Raw genomic sequence first — 14,583 nt, 5'->3', positions numbered from 1 at the left:
TGGTGATTACAAGTAACTGCACTCAGATGAGTGCCCTAAGCACGGAGCATTAACACTTACACACAGAACTAACCCCTTCCCAGGTGCTCTTCACAGCTTCTTGTTTAGAAGGATGGTTTCATTCATGCATTATGTAGATGTGGTTTTGTTTTATTTACAATTCATTGATTTTCATCTCCAAAAGACASTTCTTTTCAGAAAAATGACTCACATATGGCATTGTGATTCCGTAATTATCTTTCAGAGCTCAGTTCGAAGCCCAGCTCGTCATTAGTATTGATAAGGCAGGAAGGAGCAGGAGAGCTTTGCGGCACCAGGGAGCAGGTACTTGCAATGCCCCTGAGCTGCTTCCTCTTCCCCAGGGAAAGAAGGATGTTGAGGGCTGYCTTGGCTGAAAACTGGCAGAGGAGACTTGCTAAGGTCCCTTCCCGCTGCGGACGGCAGCCAGAGCAACCGAGTGAATGGGGACAGGGAAGACATCAGCCACAACAAGGGTACTGGAGCCCTGTCTTTCCCAGGGAGGCAGTGAATCACGTTCCAGTTTCTGCTTTGCTCTTGGTGCAGTGCCACCATGCATTGCCTCTCAKTCAGCTTCGGTAGGAAGGTATCAGTACTACCTTGACTTCAGCGGCAGATGCATTCGTATGCATTCATCTTATACCTACCATGATGATTACTGCGCTAATTGTCAGCTCTGCAAATGATGCTGAGACTGACAGGCAGACTGGGCTCTTAGCGTCTTGCACATCATCAGTAACGAAGAGTCTACAGGCCAAATTATTCCCTAAGTGGTGTCTTTAGCCCCAGAGCTTTCAAATTATGCTCTCAGTTATTAAAATTATGTTTCTGTCATAAATACAACCTCACTGCCTTCGGTGGGTCTGCACAGATGTGGCTAATTTAAATTTAATAAACAGTGGGACTGGTGGTGTACAAGACAGAGTAGATTTTAGCTTGTTCCCTCCAAACTGTCGTCCTTTACTGTGGTAAGTGGAGTTCAAAAGTTAGAAGAAAAATGAGCAGATTTGGCTAATAAAAAGACAAAGCTGTGCAGTAAAAAAAGGCCTTATCCACCTAATCACTTTGGAGGTAATTCTTCATCTTTGATGACAATTTGCAAATTTATATCCTGAAGTGTGAGAAGTGAAATAAGAGATTAGAAAATTTTCTTGTGACTTCTTAAATGAGAATTGGTTTTTGAATCAAAACCAGAATGAACAGTGTGTATTCCTCCTACAAACCTCTTCATATGCTACTATTTTGAGCCAACTGTTTTCATATCCATTTTATTTGCTTCCCCAAGTCCTGCAAAGCAGTATGCGTAAGATAAGTAGACACGTTATTTTCTTTCTCTTTTCATTCTTATACATAATTAGAAAATATTCCTTACTCCAGAATTTTTCCTCGCTCCTGGAAAACTTGCATGTGCAGAAAATAAGGACTTTGATTTAAGAGACTATGAATTTAAGAGTTTAGCTTCGAGCATCCATTTTTTTCAAGTTGAGCTCCAAACTCTAAGTTCAATAATTCTGTGAAAGTGCATACTATATGCTTTTCAAAAATTGTACAGTTCCCATTTTTACTTCATATAACCATATTTTATAAAAGAAAAGTGTGCACTTTTGTAGGGGAACATAACAGAATGCTAATTTTAATAAGAGAAAAGAAAATTACATTAGGATATGTTGTTAATCTCCTTCTCCTAGCCTTTTCCCATTTGATTGGCACTTGTTATCAATCTCTTGCTGCTACACTTTTTCCTTACTGTATTTCTTTGCCATCTATGAGTACTCTATCAGTGAGCTGTCTGCACACACAGCGAGCAACAAATAGCAGCATATCTAATCCCCTGTCTGATTACTCTGTACATAAACTCCAACATTTCCCACTGTAATGTAATTGGATAAATTGATCCGTCTTTTCAAGGTCAAAGGCAGGCAAGCTTATATTGAATGTGCGAGTCTGAACACATTTCTTTTCATGTTATGCTTAAATAATTTTGAACCCAACACATACTGTTCAATAACAGCAGCTTCTGCCAGAAGCTATGTTCTCTATCCTGAAACTTTTTAAGAACTGCGTAGAGAGCCACTGCTGTCTGTCAGCAGCAAAATCAAGCCACATTCTTGAAACCTTTAACACTGCTGTATCTATTGTTATTCATATGTGTATTTCCTTACACTTTACCATTATGCTCAGACTTGGAATATTGTTTTGCAGTCTTCGGCTCCCATCACGATAAAATTCTTCATGCATGCCTCATAGAAAAAAGAATAAGTGATTCCGAAAAGGAAAAAAARATGTCATATGGCATTTCACATCCAACGATATTACTTATCAACACCATATATGTGTGTGCCATGTACAGTATGTATCTACCATGTATATGTATGCATATATATAAAAAGCAATGAACTGAAGAGACCTAGATGCTAATTCTGGGTAACCTCAGACATGGTGGTTAACTTCTGGCCTTCCTCTCTGAATTCAGCATGCAAATATCTCACACTTTTAAGGGTCCAATAGTTTGTAACTGATGATTCTCACTTAAAAAGCAACAAAGTGCTTTCCACACGGTCATCACACAGTAGTATTTAAAAAGCTGCATTTTCCTTACTAGACTTCGGCAGCATTTGGTTGGCTCCTCCCTTCCTCTGTAAAGGGTAAAATGTGTTTCACCTTCCTCGAAGGAGAGCACACAAAAAGCAAGATACACTCGTCTCTGTTGCCCTTGGCATGGGCAGTGCTYCCCCATAAGACATCGACTCCATTGAAAGTGCAGAAATGCTTGTTTCATTATAATCCTGAAATGAAGCAAAAGACATTGTTCACACTTGGGCTGTGTTTTATCTCAGAAGCAGAAGAGCATATTTTTTTAATGCTCATCCCTCTGAACTGTGTTGTGCTCTGTTGCATGAAATCCAAAGTCATGAATTTTGCCATGAGGAAAGGCTCCATCATTTTCACCAATATACTTGTGTACCTTAAAAATCAACACGAAGAAGTGCCTGAGAGCTTTACACACAGATGTCTGCAGAAGGGTTATTGCTGCCAAGTTTTTTCAATGTGTCAAATAATCTTTGTATAATTCATAAATGATAACAAAGCAATCAGGCCACATTCATAAAAGCCCAGTGACACATAATTTAGCTGAATCTGAGGATTAGAATTAATTGTCTCTCTTTGTTCCAAGTTCTAAATCTTAGTAAATGATTCACTGCATGTCATTACAGCTTAATATTTGCATGAAATCACAGTTTAACTGGCATAATTTAGCAGCAATTAAAAACCTATTTAATTGTCATGCAAATTGGCATGAGGGGCCTTGAGTATGAAGGGTGTTTCAGATTTTTTTTCAGTATTTGCAGGCGGACAGTTATATTCTTTCAGACACCCCTAAGGTAATTGATAATGTTCTCCCTACTCACTGAAATTTGAGTGTACAATAATTCATGTTTCCTCTTATAATTGAGAATTAAGTCTCAAATCATAAATGTATCACCTTTCACTCTCTAGTGGAAACCAATAAAAAAAAAAAGATTATTTTGTCTACCATATTGATTCATCTATTGATGCTTTCTATATAGAATAGCAAAAACCTGGTATAAAATTAAAATAGATAAAGCCAGGGAAAGAAAAACTTCTTTATCACCTGTATCCACAACAAYTCCTATACTTTGGCCTGCCAAAGGTGATCAAGTAACTTACAAAAACTGAGCTATGATGACCCATTGTCATAATATCTATAGTTTACGTAGGATTAAATTTAAACTAGTTTTAAAACATTGGCTTCAATCCTACAAGCAATTACACACATACTTAGTTTTAAGTGCATGAGTATTACCAATTATTTCAAGGGGATTACTGATTTGCTTAAAGTTATGCACATATGTAAGTGTGATTAAGGCTCATCCTCTATATTCCTAAATCTCCTCATTGGTTTTAACAGTGGGAATTTGTTAAGACTAGTCATTATTTAATTCTCACAGCATGTTTTTAGGGGAAACATAATTATTTCTCTCATCTTCACATAAATATTAAAAACTGGAGCTTAAGAAACCTGTGTTAGTGTTAGCTTATTCCCAACTAAGGATGCTAGAGAATGCTTTCCAGGGTAGCTGGCTGTCCAAATTTGCAATAATTTTATGGGAAATTGAGAAGAGTGTAATTCTGCCTTGACTGTCAAAGAACTGAGACACTCAAAGATACAAGGTGCTTTGGACCACRTCAGCATCCTCAGGGCTGCACCATATGTCTCTTTTCCTTTGGAAAACTATGTATTAATATTATTCATCTTTATTAACAAATTACATTTAGAAATACTTCCATTTTAAGGTATTTCAAATGTGTCAGTTTTATCACAAGGTCACAGCCAAAGGCCAGGAAAGAAATATCCACAATATTCGCTGTCTATAAAAGCTGCAAAACACAAAAATAAATATCTTCTGCCAGGATCCAGAAATATTTATTTTTAGTACAAACAAGCCCTGATACTTTTCGGCTAAATGATTCCTTGATGCTTTAAATCATGACTGGTCTTTATTGTCAGGGGCTCTTTGGCTGCTAACCATGAACTCTGCACAAGTAGTTATGCTAACACACTGAAAATATCTTAAACCTTCTTGTTCACTAGTAATGCAAAGCAGCACCTCCAAGTATGTTAATTTGCAAGTGCTCAAAATCTAGTAGCTCACTCATCAATAACTTACTTACCTCAAGGTAAAAATCATTCAAATAAAACCACAGTCTCAGATATTTAAAGTTACAAGTAAATATCAGAAAGAAAAAAGCAACACAAATATTCAACTACAACTCACAGAGAAGCTTAACATGTTTTAGTTCACATTATCCCCCATGCCTCCATATGCAATTTTTTTGCTTTGTAGGCTTTCCAGCTTTTATGCCCATATTTATGCCATATAAGTAAACACCTATGATCACTTTAAAATTACTGCTTTTGGTGAATGATGACTTTTTTCTCTGACTATTATTGCCCCCATCYTTCATTAAAATTAGTGTTAGTTCTTGCTGCTATATGAAGTGATAGCTATATAGATGCTATATACTCTATATACTTTGTCAGTAAAATAAAAGATATATTAATGTTTTCTGGTAAGGTATATTCTGTTTCAGTATTCAGGATCATCTTTAAAAAATAAGAATGTGAGTAAACAGAATTATTTCAGTTATAAGTGCACATTTCAAAACTATTCACAGGCTTGAGTTTCTAAATTACTTTTTTATTCTGTCAAATAGCTTAGAGTTTAAAAGTCCAGTCAGAGCACCAGAGGTGGTAGTAGTGGCGTATCTTAAGAGGAAAAAAATTGGAATTGAATGAATAGTAAAAAGTAGGTATAACACTTTCTTTATTTGCTGAGATATGAGATCCTGATTTATATATCAATCATTAGGAAAAGCTCTGCTACAGTAATCATGCCATTTCCCTTCCTAAGGCAAAGGTCCAATTTATGGGAGAGTCCTTTGGGCACAAGGTCTTGGTCTCATGCTACAAATTGTTGAGCTGGAGCTTGCAAAGGTGTTGATCAGGGTTTTTTTAATGTTTGGTTCTTCTCTGATTACCATTTTTATTAAGGACAGTATGATATTTGACTTATCAGACTTTCTCTGAATGGACTTGGCGTGCCAATCAATGTGTTGGTTGAAGTATACTCTATTAAGAATTATCTGAGGCTATTTGCAAATCTTTCATATGGCCTTTCAATCTGCTTTAGAGTCCCTAAGGCAATAAAATGTTCACTCAGAGTCTCACTGAGAGTTTAAACAGTATCTCAATCAAAACTTTATGGTTATGTCTTGCATGCAGGTTGTATAAATCATGAAAACTTGTAAGAGAAGAATAAACTTTTCCAAGCTCTGCTAACCATTCACTAACCAATCCAAGTGCTCTGTGATTTTATGCTGAGCGCTGGGAATATAACACTCAGTCAACTCTCAGGAAAAAAAAACGCAGCAATTGCTGGTTGAAATTTACTGCGGTCATCTTACATATTTAAAACTTGCAGCATAAGGACTTGCATTTTGCCAAATCCCTATATTTTACAGAATTTCTGTGAGCATTTTTTGTTGTGTTTACAAATTATGTTTGAAACCTTGTGTCTGTAAGTGCTTGTTGAATATGTTAGGTTTAGAAAGAAGCATATGATGAGAAATGGAGATAAGATGATTCAGACTGTTTTAACAATTTCTGCTTTTCCTTCATCCCTTAATCTCAAAATGATCAGACGATAAAATTCTTCCATCAGACTCTGGAAACTGGTAAATAAAGCCTCGGCAGATTTACATGTGGTCCTTCACAGCGAGTCAGTATAAGGGCTTCAGACCTGTTGGACGTGCCTTGGCTGATGTAGGCTCCATCTGATGTGGATCACTTGCAGTTCATCGAAGGCATGTGCAGAGCTTTGCCACCCCTTTCCCTGCTAAGAGCCTTCCTATACTCTGTTTGCTGCTACCACCTTGGTATTCCTCCCTGTGGCCTTGTTTTCCTTCTCCTCCATCCTCTTACATCTTTAGCTTGCAAAGGAGACGTCTTCGCCCTTACGTTGATGCTCTTGTGAAGGTCTGTGGGGGAAGGAGAAATGGGTAAACTGCCTCTTGGGCTGAATGCTCTTAGCCCATTACCAGCTTTCTGTGACTGAGCAGCAGCAAAAAAAAAAATCCCAGGGGATCATAACAGTGAAAGACTGCGGAATAAATGCAAACAATCTTGCATTTTGTATTTATTCTAAAGCTGTTATCTATTCACTGACTTACTCAGTTTAACACTTATAAAACATTAAAGATAATAAATATCAGCAAAGCCTGCCTCACTAGACATAAAACAAGGAAATAAATTTTGTGGTTAAAGTTCTACCCCAGTATCCCATAAGATTAGTAGATATTTAATACATTTTTTTTGTTATCAAGTCTAGGTTTGACTTTCCCAAATCRTTTTATATATGTCGCCTTAAATTATTTCTGAGTTCTTTCTAATTTATTTAGATTATTCAGCTCTGTATGAGCTTTGCTCTTTATTCTGGACTTTTCCGATGAATTTGTTACTGAAAAGAGCCATGGCTCTTTTAGCTTCTGTTTGCCAATAATTGCCTTAAGATTGTTTTTTGGCATTTCATGGTATACTGACAACTGTAACTTAACAGGCTTTCCCTTCCTTTCCCGCAGGGCCACCTTCTGCTCCAAGGAATGTAATTTTTAACATTAATGAAACMGCTCTCATGTTGGAATGGAGCCCACCTAGTGATACCGGCGGAAGGAAAGACCTCACGTACAGTGTAATCTGTAAGAAATGCGGGTTGGACACCAGCCAGTGTGAGATATGCGGTGGAGGTATCCGCTTCATCCCCCGGCACACAGGTCTGATCAACTCCTCCGTGACGGTGCTTGACTTTGTGTCCCACGTGAACTACACCTTCGAAATAGAAGCCACGAATGGCGTCTCCGAGCTGAGTTTCTCGCCAAAGCAGTTCACAGCTATCACAGTTACCACCGACCAAGATGGTAAGTTCTGTTGCTGCACATCTCTYTCTGAGCCCCTGCCATTTGTGCATGTGTTAGGTATATCATTTATTTATTGGGAGGCTGGGTCAGGGACTTAGCGGGTTGTGCAGCTTGTTACACATGCTTTTGGTGAGGGCTGACTGAGGGCTCAAAGTGCTTTTGTCAGTGGCCCAAGACCTCCGTTACATCGAACACAAAAACACATCTTCGCTTGAAATTCAGTGTGCACTTTGACTACCTGAGACTACCTGTATCAGTGGTTCATCAGAGTTGAGGTCTATGTCTGGTCCTTCTCCAAGTCTTTCCTTTTGATTTTGATCGTGAAAGTCTGGAACATCACACTATTTATCCATCCATTTCACAATCCAGAGCTGAAGTGAAAGCAGACCCATTTTCTTTACTATCCATGTTTCATAGTCCTATAGCATGCTTTACTATAAGATACTTCAACATCTGTATGCACCACTTCCTTAAGTGAGGTATCCTAATAATTTTTCATTCATTTATCTATTTTTGAGCTCTATTGCTTTTGAGCTTTTTTTTTTTCCTATTTCAAATTCATATTCAGGGCAGTCCTTTATGAGAAACATGAGAAACTAAGAGAGCTCTGTCATTTATTTCTGCAACATTTTTTTCTCCCATCTATAAAAATACATTACTATGCCAGCAAATGGCAAAGCAATCTATAGTAGTGTTATCTTCTGGCTTGTGTTACTGTAGATCACAAGGTTATTTCAAAATTATCCCTTGCTGACATTTGTTCCAGAAATGTTTTCACCTACTGTGCAGTGACATTGCAAGTGCAGCTGAACTGTTTGAACTGTTTCCTGTAGAACAGGAACTAAACTAGCAAAAATAGAATATTGAGTAGCAGAGTAGTAGAGCTGTGGTAATATAAATGTATTTAGTAGAAGTGCTAATATTGAGGATCCCACCATGTTCCAGCAGTAGGAAGGCCCTGGGTTCTGTCRCTGATCAGCCTAGCAAAACTCTGCTTACCTGTGTATCTATCTGGGGCAAGCAGTTTTGCTGATGAGTAAGTAATGACTTGTTTGCCTTTGGGCATATGAAAATTAACATCTTGCTGTGATGATGATGATGATAATGGCAATACTAATAATATTCATGCAAGTGGATCAGGAAAAGCACGAAAACTGCTCCCTTACCCTTCACGTGATGGGGGTAATAGAAGAGCTAATTATGTAATATGCCTAATTAGATGTGCCTTGCACTGAGAATTGTCTTAAGGTCTTGTAGGCTATATATCAGGTTGTGAACTTGTGTCTCTCTTTTGCTTTCTCATTAGAGGAAAAAAAGTGGGGCCAGAAGCTGCCCCTGTGTATACTTATTTTTAGGTGTTTTGATACATGGTACTAACTGCAAGTCACCAACCATGCACAGGTGGAGGTCACCAGAGATATGCTTTATTTTTAAACTGGCTAACAGCTGTCTGAACATCACTTGTAAAGGGTAGTTAAGTGGTAGGCTTTTAAAAAATAATATATCTTTTGCTGTTGTCTGTTCCCTGTATAAGGATATAGATTTTCACTGCAGTTCACTCAAAAGAGGGGAAAAGACCAATCGTTTGGTAATTTGTGACACACTGACAGTAAACTCTAGAGTGCAGGCTGCTTGCRTTTCCTATAATAATTCTTACATGACTAAAAATGCTGTTGGAAGGGCTTTGGAGAATTTAAAGCCAGATTTCCAGAATATCACTCAGTTTATTTGGATATAAAAAGACAGCTTTGCAGGAGGAAGRATTGTAATAAACGACATGGAGGCAYCTATAAAATGTCGTTATAAAGATAAAACTATTTTTGTAGGCTTAGAAACTGTATAGTTGTATAAAATCATAAAATGGTAACTGTATATTAAAAAGATAAAGCGAGAAAGATAAAGTCATAGGAAATATGTCTTGGAAGAAAATAATGGAGTTTGGTTGATGGAAATTATTGAGACAGCAATAAATATTTTTTGTGAACTTCTCTTAGTCATGAATAAAAAGTAGTAGCAAGCCGACAGCTAGGGAATCTGACCTGAGAACAGGAAGCCGTAGAACTAAAGCTGCAGAACATTGCAGAGACTTTATTAATGGTTGTAAACCACACTAAAGTTCCCAGATAAAAGGGTTAGTGACCTTTTTAGTTTTATTGTTAGCCAACTATTAGCTAACTATTTATAGCTTAGCTTTTACCGTAGTTTAGTTTTTGCCTTTATGTTGTAAATATTTTCTAGGGGTACCTCCAAAATGTAAGCTGTTGCAATCTTGCCTTGTAATCTTACTTATCATGAAACAGGCAGCACTTGTTGTATGTTGTGGCAGGACCCTGCGCATTTTCGTATGAGCCAAAGATACAAGATTAGAGCAAAAGTTTGAAGTGGCAACAAATCGATACCTTAATGTGTACAAGGATTGCATTAGCAGAAAAAAATCTTAAGATATCATTGGTTTAAAACAATTTTTCCCTTTGATTTATGTCTAATAGAAAAGATGCATAATAAATTAGTTAGACAAAACTTTTATCTYGTGTTCATATAATCTTTTTATATGTAATCTTCTCAGGCATAATGTTTTAATACTTTTTATGCTATATGCATTGCATTGGTATGATAGACCTCTTTATAAATATATAAATTGCTTTCTTCAGTTGTTATTGTTAAGAAYGTGGAACAGTATCTGTAGCTGCTGTAAATCGAGATCATTCTGTGAGCTACAATAGTTTACAGTAGCTAAGGAGCTATCATTTAATTTTCTTTTAAGCATRTTGGATTTACTTTCCTCTAATTGCCCTTTCTTTTTATTGTTTACTTGGAATTAACAGATTCCTCTTTAAGTATGCAAAATTATTAGTTTGTTCTTTAAGAGTTTTTCCTTTTTCCTCTTTTCAGAGAAAGTATCTGTCTCTGTTGGCATTTTGCTAGCTAAGTTCATGTAATGAAGAATACCATGAGCATCCATAAAAACCGCAGAATTGTATCCCACTCCAGTTAGTGAGCAGAGGACTGTAAGAATGTGAAAGACAGAATGTGTTAGTAGAAGTGAAATAATTCAAAAGTGGTTAATCATAGAATCATAGAATCTTGGAATCACAGAACCATTAAGGTTGGAGGGGACTTCTGGAGATCATCTAGTCCAACCTCCCTGCTCAAGCAGGGTCACCTACAGCATGTTAGGCAGGATGCTCATCTTCATGCACAGAGTTCTACCATGTTAATGTTAAAATCTTAACCACCTCCACAAAAAACCACTGACATCAAAAAGATTAAGTACACTTCTCAGTTCTAACAATGACAAGAAGCAACCTAAAGGAAAGTAATATTTTTGGGGGGCTTTGCAAACTACATCCTGCAGASCAGCTTATGATTTGATGACTAAAGCATTACCTGATCTGGGCCAATACTGGCCCAGAAATGAAAAAGACTTATAAATGTTTGCTTGGGTAATAATATAAAACCCATTTGTAGCATTCTTGACTTTCTTAGTTATTAATTTCTTACAGATATTCAAAAAAATGTGCTATCCATATGTTTTCCCCCCATGGGTTTTATAAGGGAAGAGATTCATGCAGACACATTGTCCATCAGGCACCCTAAAGGACAGCAAACTCATTAGCCAACAGGATTTTGCTAATGGAGGGTGAGACTTCAGAGATACCAAATTCTCACAAGAGGCATGTGCAAAAYGGCCGTGAGACCGCTTACAGCCACCAAGCTGTTGGCTGGGTCTGCAAGCTGAGAAGCAGGATTCAAGAGTATTAGCCTTGCTTACTGGACGAGAGACACCGGCTCACCAACCAGTTTTAACCTGTACATTGGCCAGTAAAAAAGAGTACATGTAATTCCTGTATGACCACYGCACTGGTGAGCATGGGAGGCATGGCAAAGAGTAGGATAGGGATATGTTAAGAAGCTTAGATGTTGCAGATGGAGAGATGAGGGGAGTAAGGTATGTGCTGCTCTCGTATGGYTTTGCTTCAGAATATTTTGAGGTATCAAAGTAACCCATACTTCAAATGCAGATAAATGGACAGATAAACAGAGCAAGATTCTGTGCAGAAAAGCACTTAAGCAAAGTTTCTCCCTGTTCGAGGAAGCGCGTGGGGACGCATTAAGTGCTTTCCCAAATCACTGCCAAAGTAATTTGTGAGCAGCTGAAAGGTAAGATATGTTTTCCAAAAAGGCTCATCAAAAATGTTTAACAATACTGTTGCTGAGAAAAGTGCCTGGATGCCTTTTCCTTGTCAGATAAGAAGGTTTTATGCAGCAATAAATATGCTAGGTATGAAGTAATTGTGCTCAATTGACTTTAAATCATTGTATAAAGAGGCAGAAAATAATATGCTGAATTGTAATTTATGTTTCTCTTACGACTAATGGAAGAAGGAGAGACCTCACTATATAACCTTCTTACCAAGGCTTACCAAGCCTTACAGTCTACAATGCCTAAAGAAAAATCAGAAGTCCTTGAGGTTTTTTCATGCATAATTTAAATAGTAAATGATGAATAATTAAGCAAAAGGGAGYTTAAAACAATAGTTCCTATTTCCACGAGGTAATTCCCAGGTGCACTCCTTYGGTGGGCATTCATACGTCCCATTGCCTGAGATTGGAGGGGATTTTGTAGCGTCGCACTGYGCCGAGGGGGAGTATAGCTGTAAGAGAGGGCCTGAGTATGCRAGTGTCGGACCGCATCGTGCCCAGCTCCCTTCCAGCTGCTTGCTTGAGAAGTAGCGCTCCGTAGCTGGAGTTTCTCTCCCAGTTTAGCTTCCTAAATGCCCGGCCTACATCCTTGCCGCCACTGCCCTGTAGGCCCCTGTGGCTGGCAACCCCCGGCTCGCTTTTCGGCCAAGAGCCCTGCAGCAGTGACCTCCCCTAAAATCACAGCGCTGCGCTGGGATGCTTCGTGGTGTCGGTCCACRCGTGGGCTCCTTCCTCACGTCTTTCCCACCTTGGTGGAAAGTTTACAGCAGAGAAATATTCCGTATGCCATTGCATCCCAGAAATCTCCTTTTATCTCCAGTCAGTCCTAAAGCTCATGCGTGATGCTTGGCTCTGTGTCCTCAAAACCTGCCGAGGATGGGCAGGCCCCAAAAAAGCGGGGCCTGGGCACGTCCCCCATCGCTGTGTTACAGACCTGTCTGCCTGCCCAGGGGAGCAGTCTCTCACTAGCTGTCTAATGCGTGTTATTTTCTAGGAGCTATTTGCAGTTGTATCTTACGTGCTAAGACATYTCCTGATGTGGTGGTAAAGTCTTGTTGGTGTCTGCAGGGGATGGCCCTTCTTCTAACTCCTTTTTCCAAATCAGTTATGGCAAACTCATTACTCCCAGTTCAGACACGTCTGTAGCCCCGAGTGGATGGTCTGTTGCAACAGCGCCCTCGTACCACTCCTTTAAAAACATGGGATTGAGGAACGCGTGGCAGAACTTCCGTGTCACCCGCAGGAGCAAGCGGGTGCGTGTCGCCGCAGGGTGTAACAGTGCTGCAGTGATGGGAGGTGCCCACTGGCCAGGAAACATTTTGGCGCCAGTTACTTCTGCCAGGACACTTTCTCAGGATCAGTCCCTCTGGCTGATGCCAGTGCACATCCGGGATGTCTTCCTTCTTTAAGGCATCTTAAATTGCTCCCCATGGTAGCATTGGACCTCCTCCTTGATTAAGAAGTGAAGTTTCTTTTTTTTTCCCCGAAGTCTCAAACCTCTACAGATGAGCTTGTCCGTTGTAATTTCAAAGGCAAGAAAGCTCCTCTTTGGGCACTGGTGTGGGAGCATTGCTCGTGCTCTTCAGGTGGAAACAGTGAAGAGAAGCATGAATGTGGTGGTTCCTGGCAAGAGACGCAGCATGTCTAATTCCCCATGCCAACTGTAACATGAAGACCGTAAGAGAGAGAATTAGCAAAAGAAGGTTTGTTTGTGAACAAGACTCAATTTTCAAATTCCACCCGTAATTTTGAAAGGTTTTCAGCACTATGCAATGAATACTGAGGCCAGTCTGTAAAGCTTCGCTTATATACATGCGTATTTGTCTCTATGTGTGTATAAATTATTTACGATCTACTGTTGGAAATGAAAGCACAAGGTGGCAATAGGAAGTGCTGATCCTCAGAGCTGTTCAGCTCCCGTGCTGCTGCGCGCCCCTCAGGTCTCCCTGCCTGCGAAGGTCTGAGCACGGTCACTGCCCCGAGGTTTTCGTCTGCTGGGACGAAATGTCACCGTGGGACATTCAGACTACTTTTTGCTGATGTTTCCTTCCACATTTGTCTGATTACTGCACAGGCAGCACAGGTGAAAAATAACTTTTAAAACAGTYTTGATTTATATCCTGAAGATATTTAAAATAGTTATAGATTTCCCCTAACAAATATATTCTTCTTGTGCGGGCAGGTGTTGCTGTTCAGCTGTTTCTCTAATCCAGCAAAAGGCAGCACGCTCCCGTTTACCTTGATTTCGTGTTCACCGCTGTTCTCAGTTAAGCTAGTCACACTGCTCCTAGCTTTAAGATTCRTCTCTTAGAGCGGCGCAATGTGGGGACAGCAAAATGCTCTTCCAGTTTTGAGGCGGAGGCGAAGAGGCTCATCACGCCCGGGAAGTATCTGTCCCATGCTAACCTCGCCGGGGCCGTCTCTCGGCTCTGGTRATAGTTTCTTTCACTGCGTAGCGCTCACTGTTGTTTACAGCCGTGGGCGTTTTTCAGCTCTTGTCTGTTTTAAGTTGTAGTAACTGCAATGCCAATTCCACATTCTGCAGCCGTCCGTCTATTTAATAATAACAGTTTATTGCAATTTGTAAAAGGGATGTTTGTGGAGAGCAATGTAAAGCAGTCGTTGCATGTAAACTGGTAGGCAGACAGCACCGGSGAAAGCAATGTGCCACTATTTTGTGCTTCTGCGGTAGTCAGGAGCTGTTAAGGGTCCTCAGCGCATTTGGTGATTAAGCGCTGGGAATCAGATGTTTGCTTATCAGCTTTGGTGATTTTAAACAAAAAYGTCAAATAAGCTTACCGGTACTATGTGCGCGACACTCAGCTGTGAACCATATTARGTGAATCAAGCATGTTTCAGTTAGCT

At 39.4% G+C, this 14,583-nt stretch overlaps 1 protein-coding gene across 4 annotated transcripts in view; it reads left to right on the top strand.

Annotated features, from left to right (window-relative positions):
- The window catches only part of EPHA6 (EPH receptor A6), a 509,782-nt gene that overhangs the window by 261,345 nt on the left and 233,854 nt on the right, over positions 1–14,583 (top strand). For all 4 annotated transcript variants that reach the window (XM_085323057.1, XM_085323058.1, XM_085323055.1 and 1 more), the window contains exon 5: positions 7,180–7,515. In XM_085323057.1, the coding sequence (XP_085179183.1) occupies positions 7,180–7,515 (336 nt within the window). The remainder of the gene's footprint in view (positions 1–7,179; positions 7,516–14,583) is intronic.

This window comes from Rhea americana, unplaced genomic scaffold, assembly GCF_003343005.1.
Source record: "Rhea americana isolate MKP2758 unplaced genomic scaffold, rheAme1 scaffold_81, whole genome shotgun sequence".
Classification (NCBI taxonomy): domain Eukaryota; kingdom Metazoa; phylum Chordata; class Aves; order Rheiformes; family Rheidae; genus Rhea; species Rhea americana.
The sequence above is the reverse complement of the archived record's forward strand: the minus strand, read 5'-3'. Positions and strand labels throughout refer to the sequence as shown.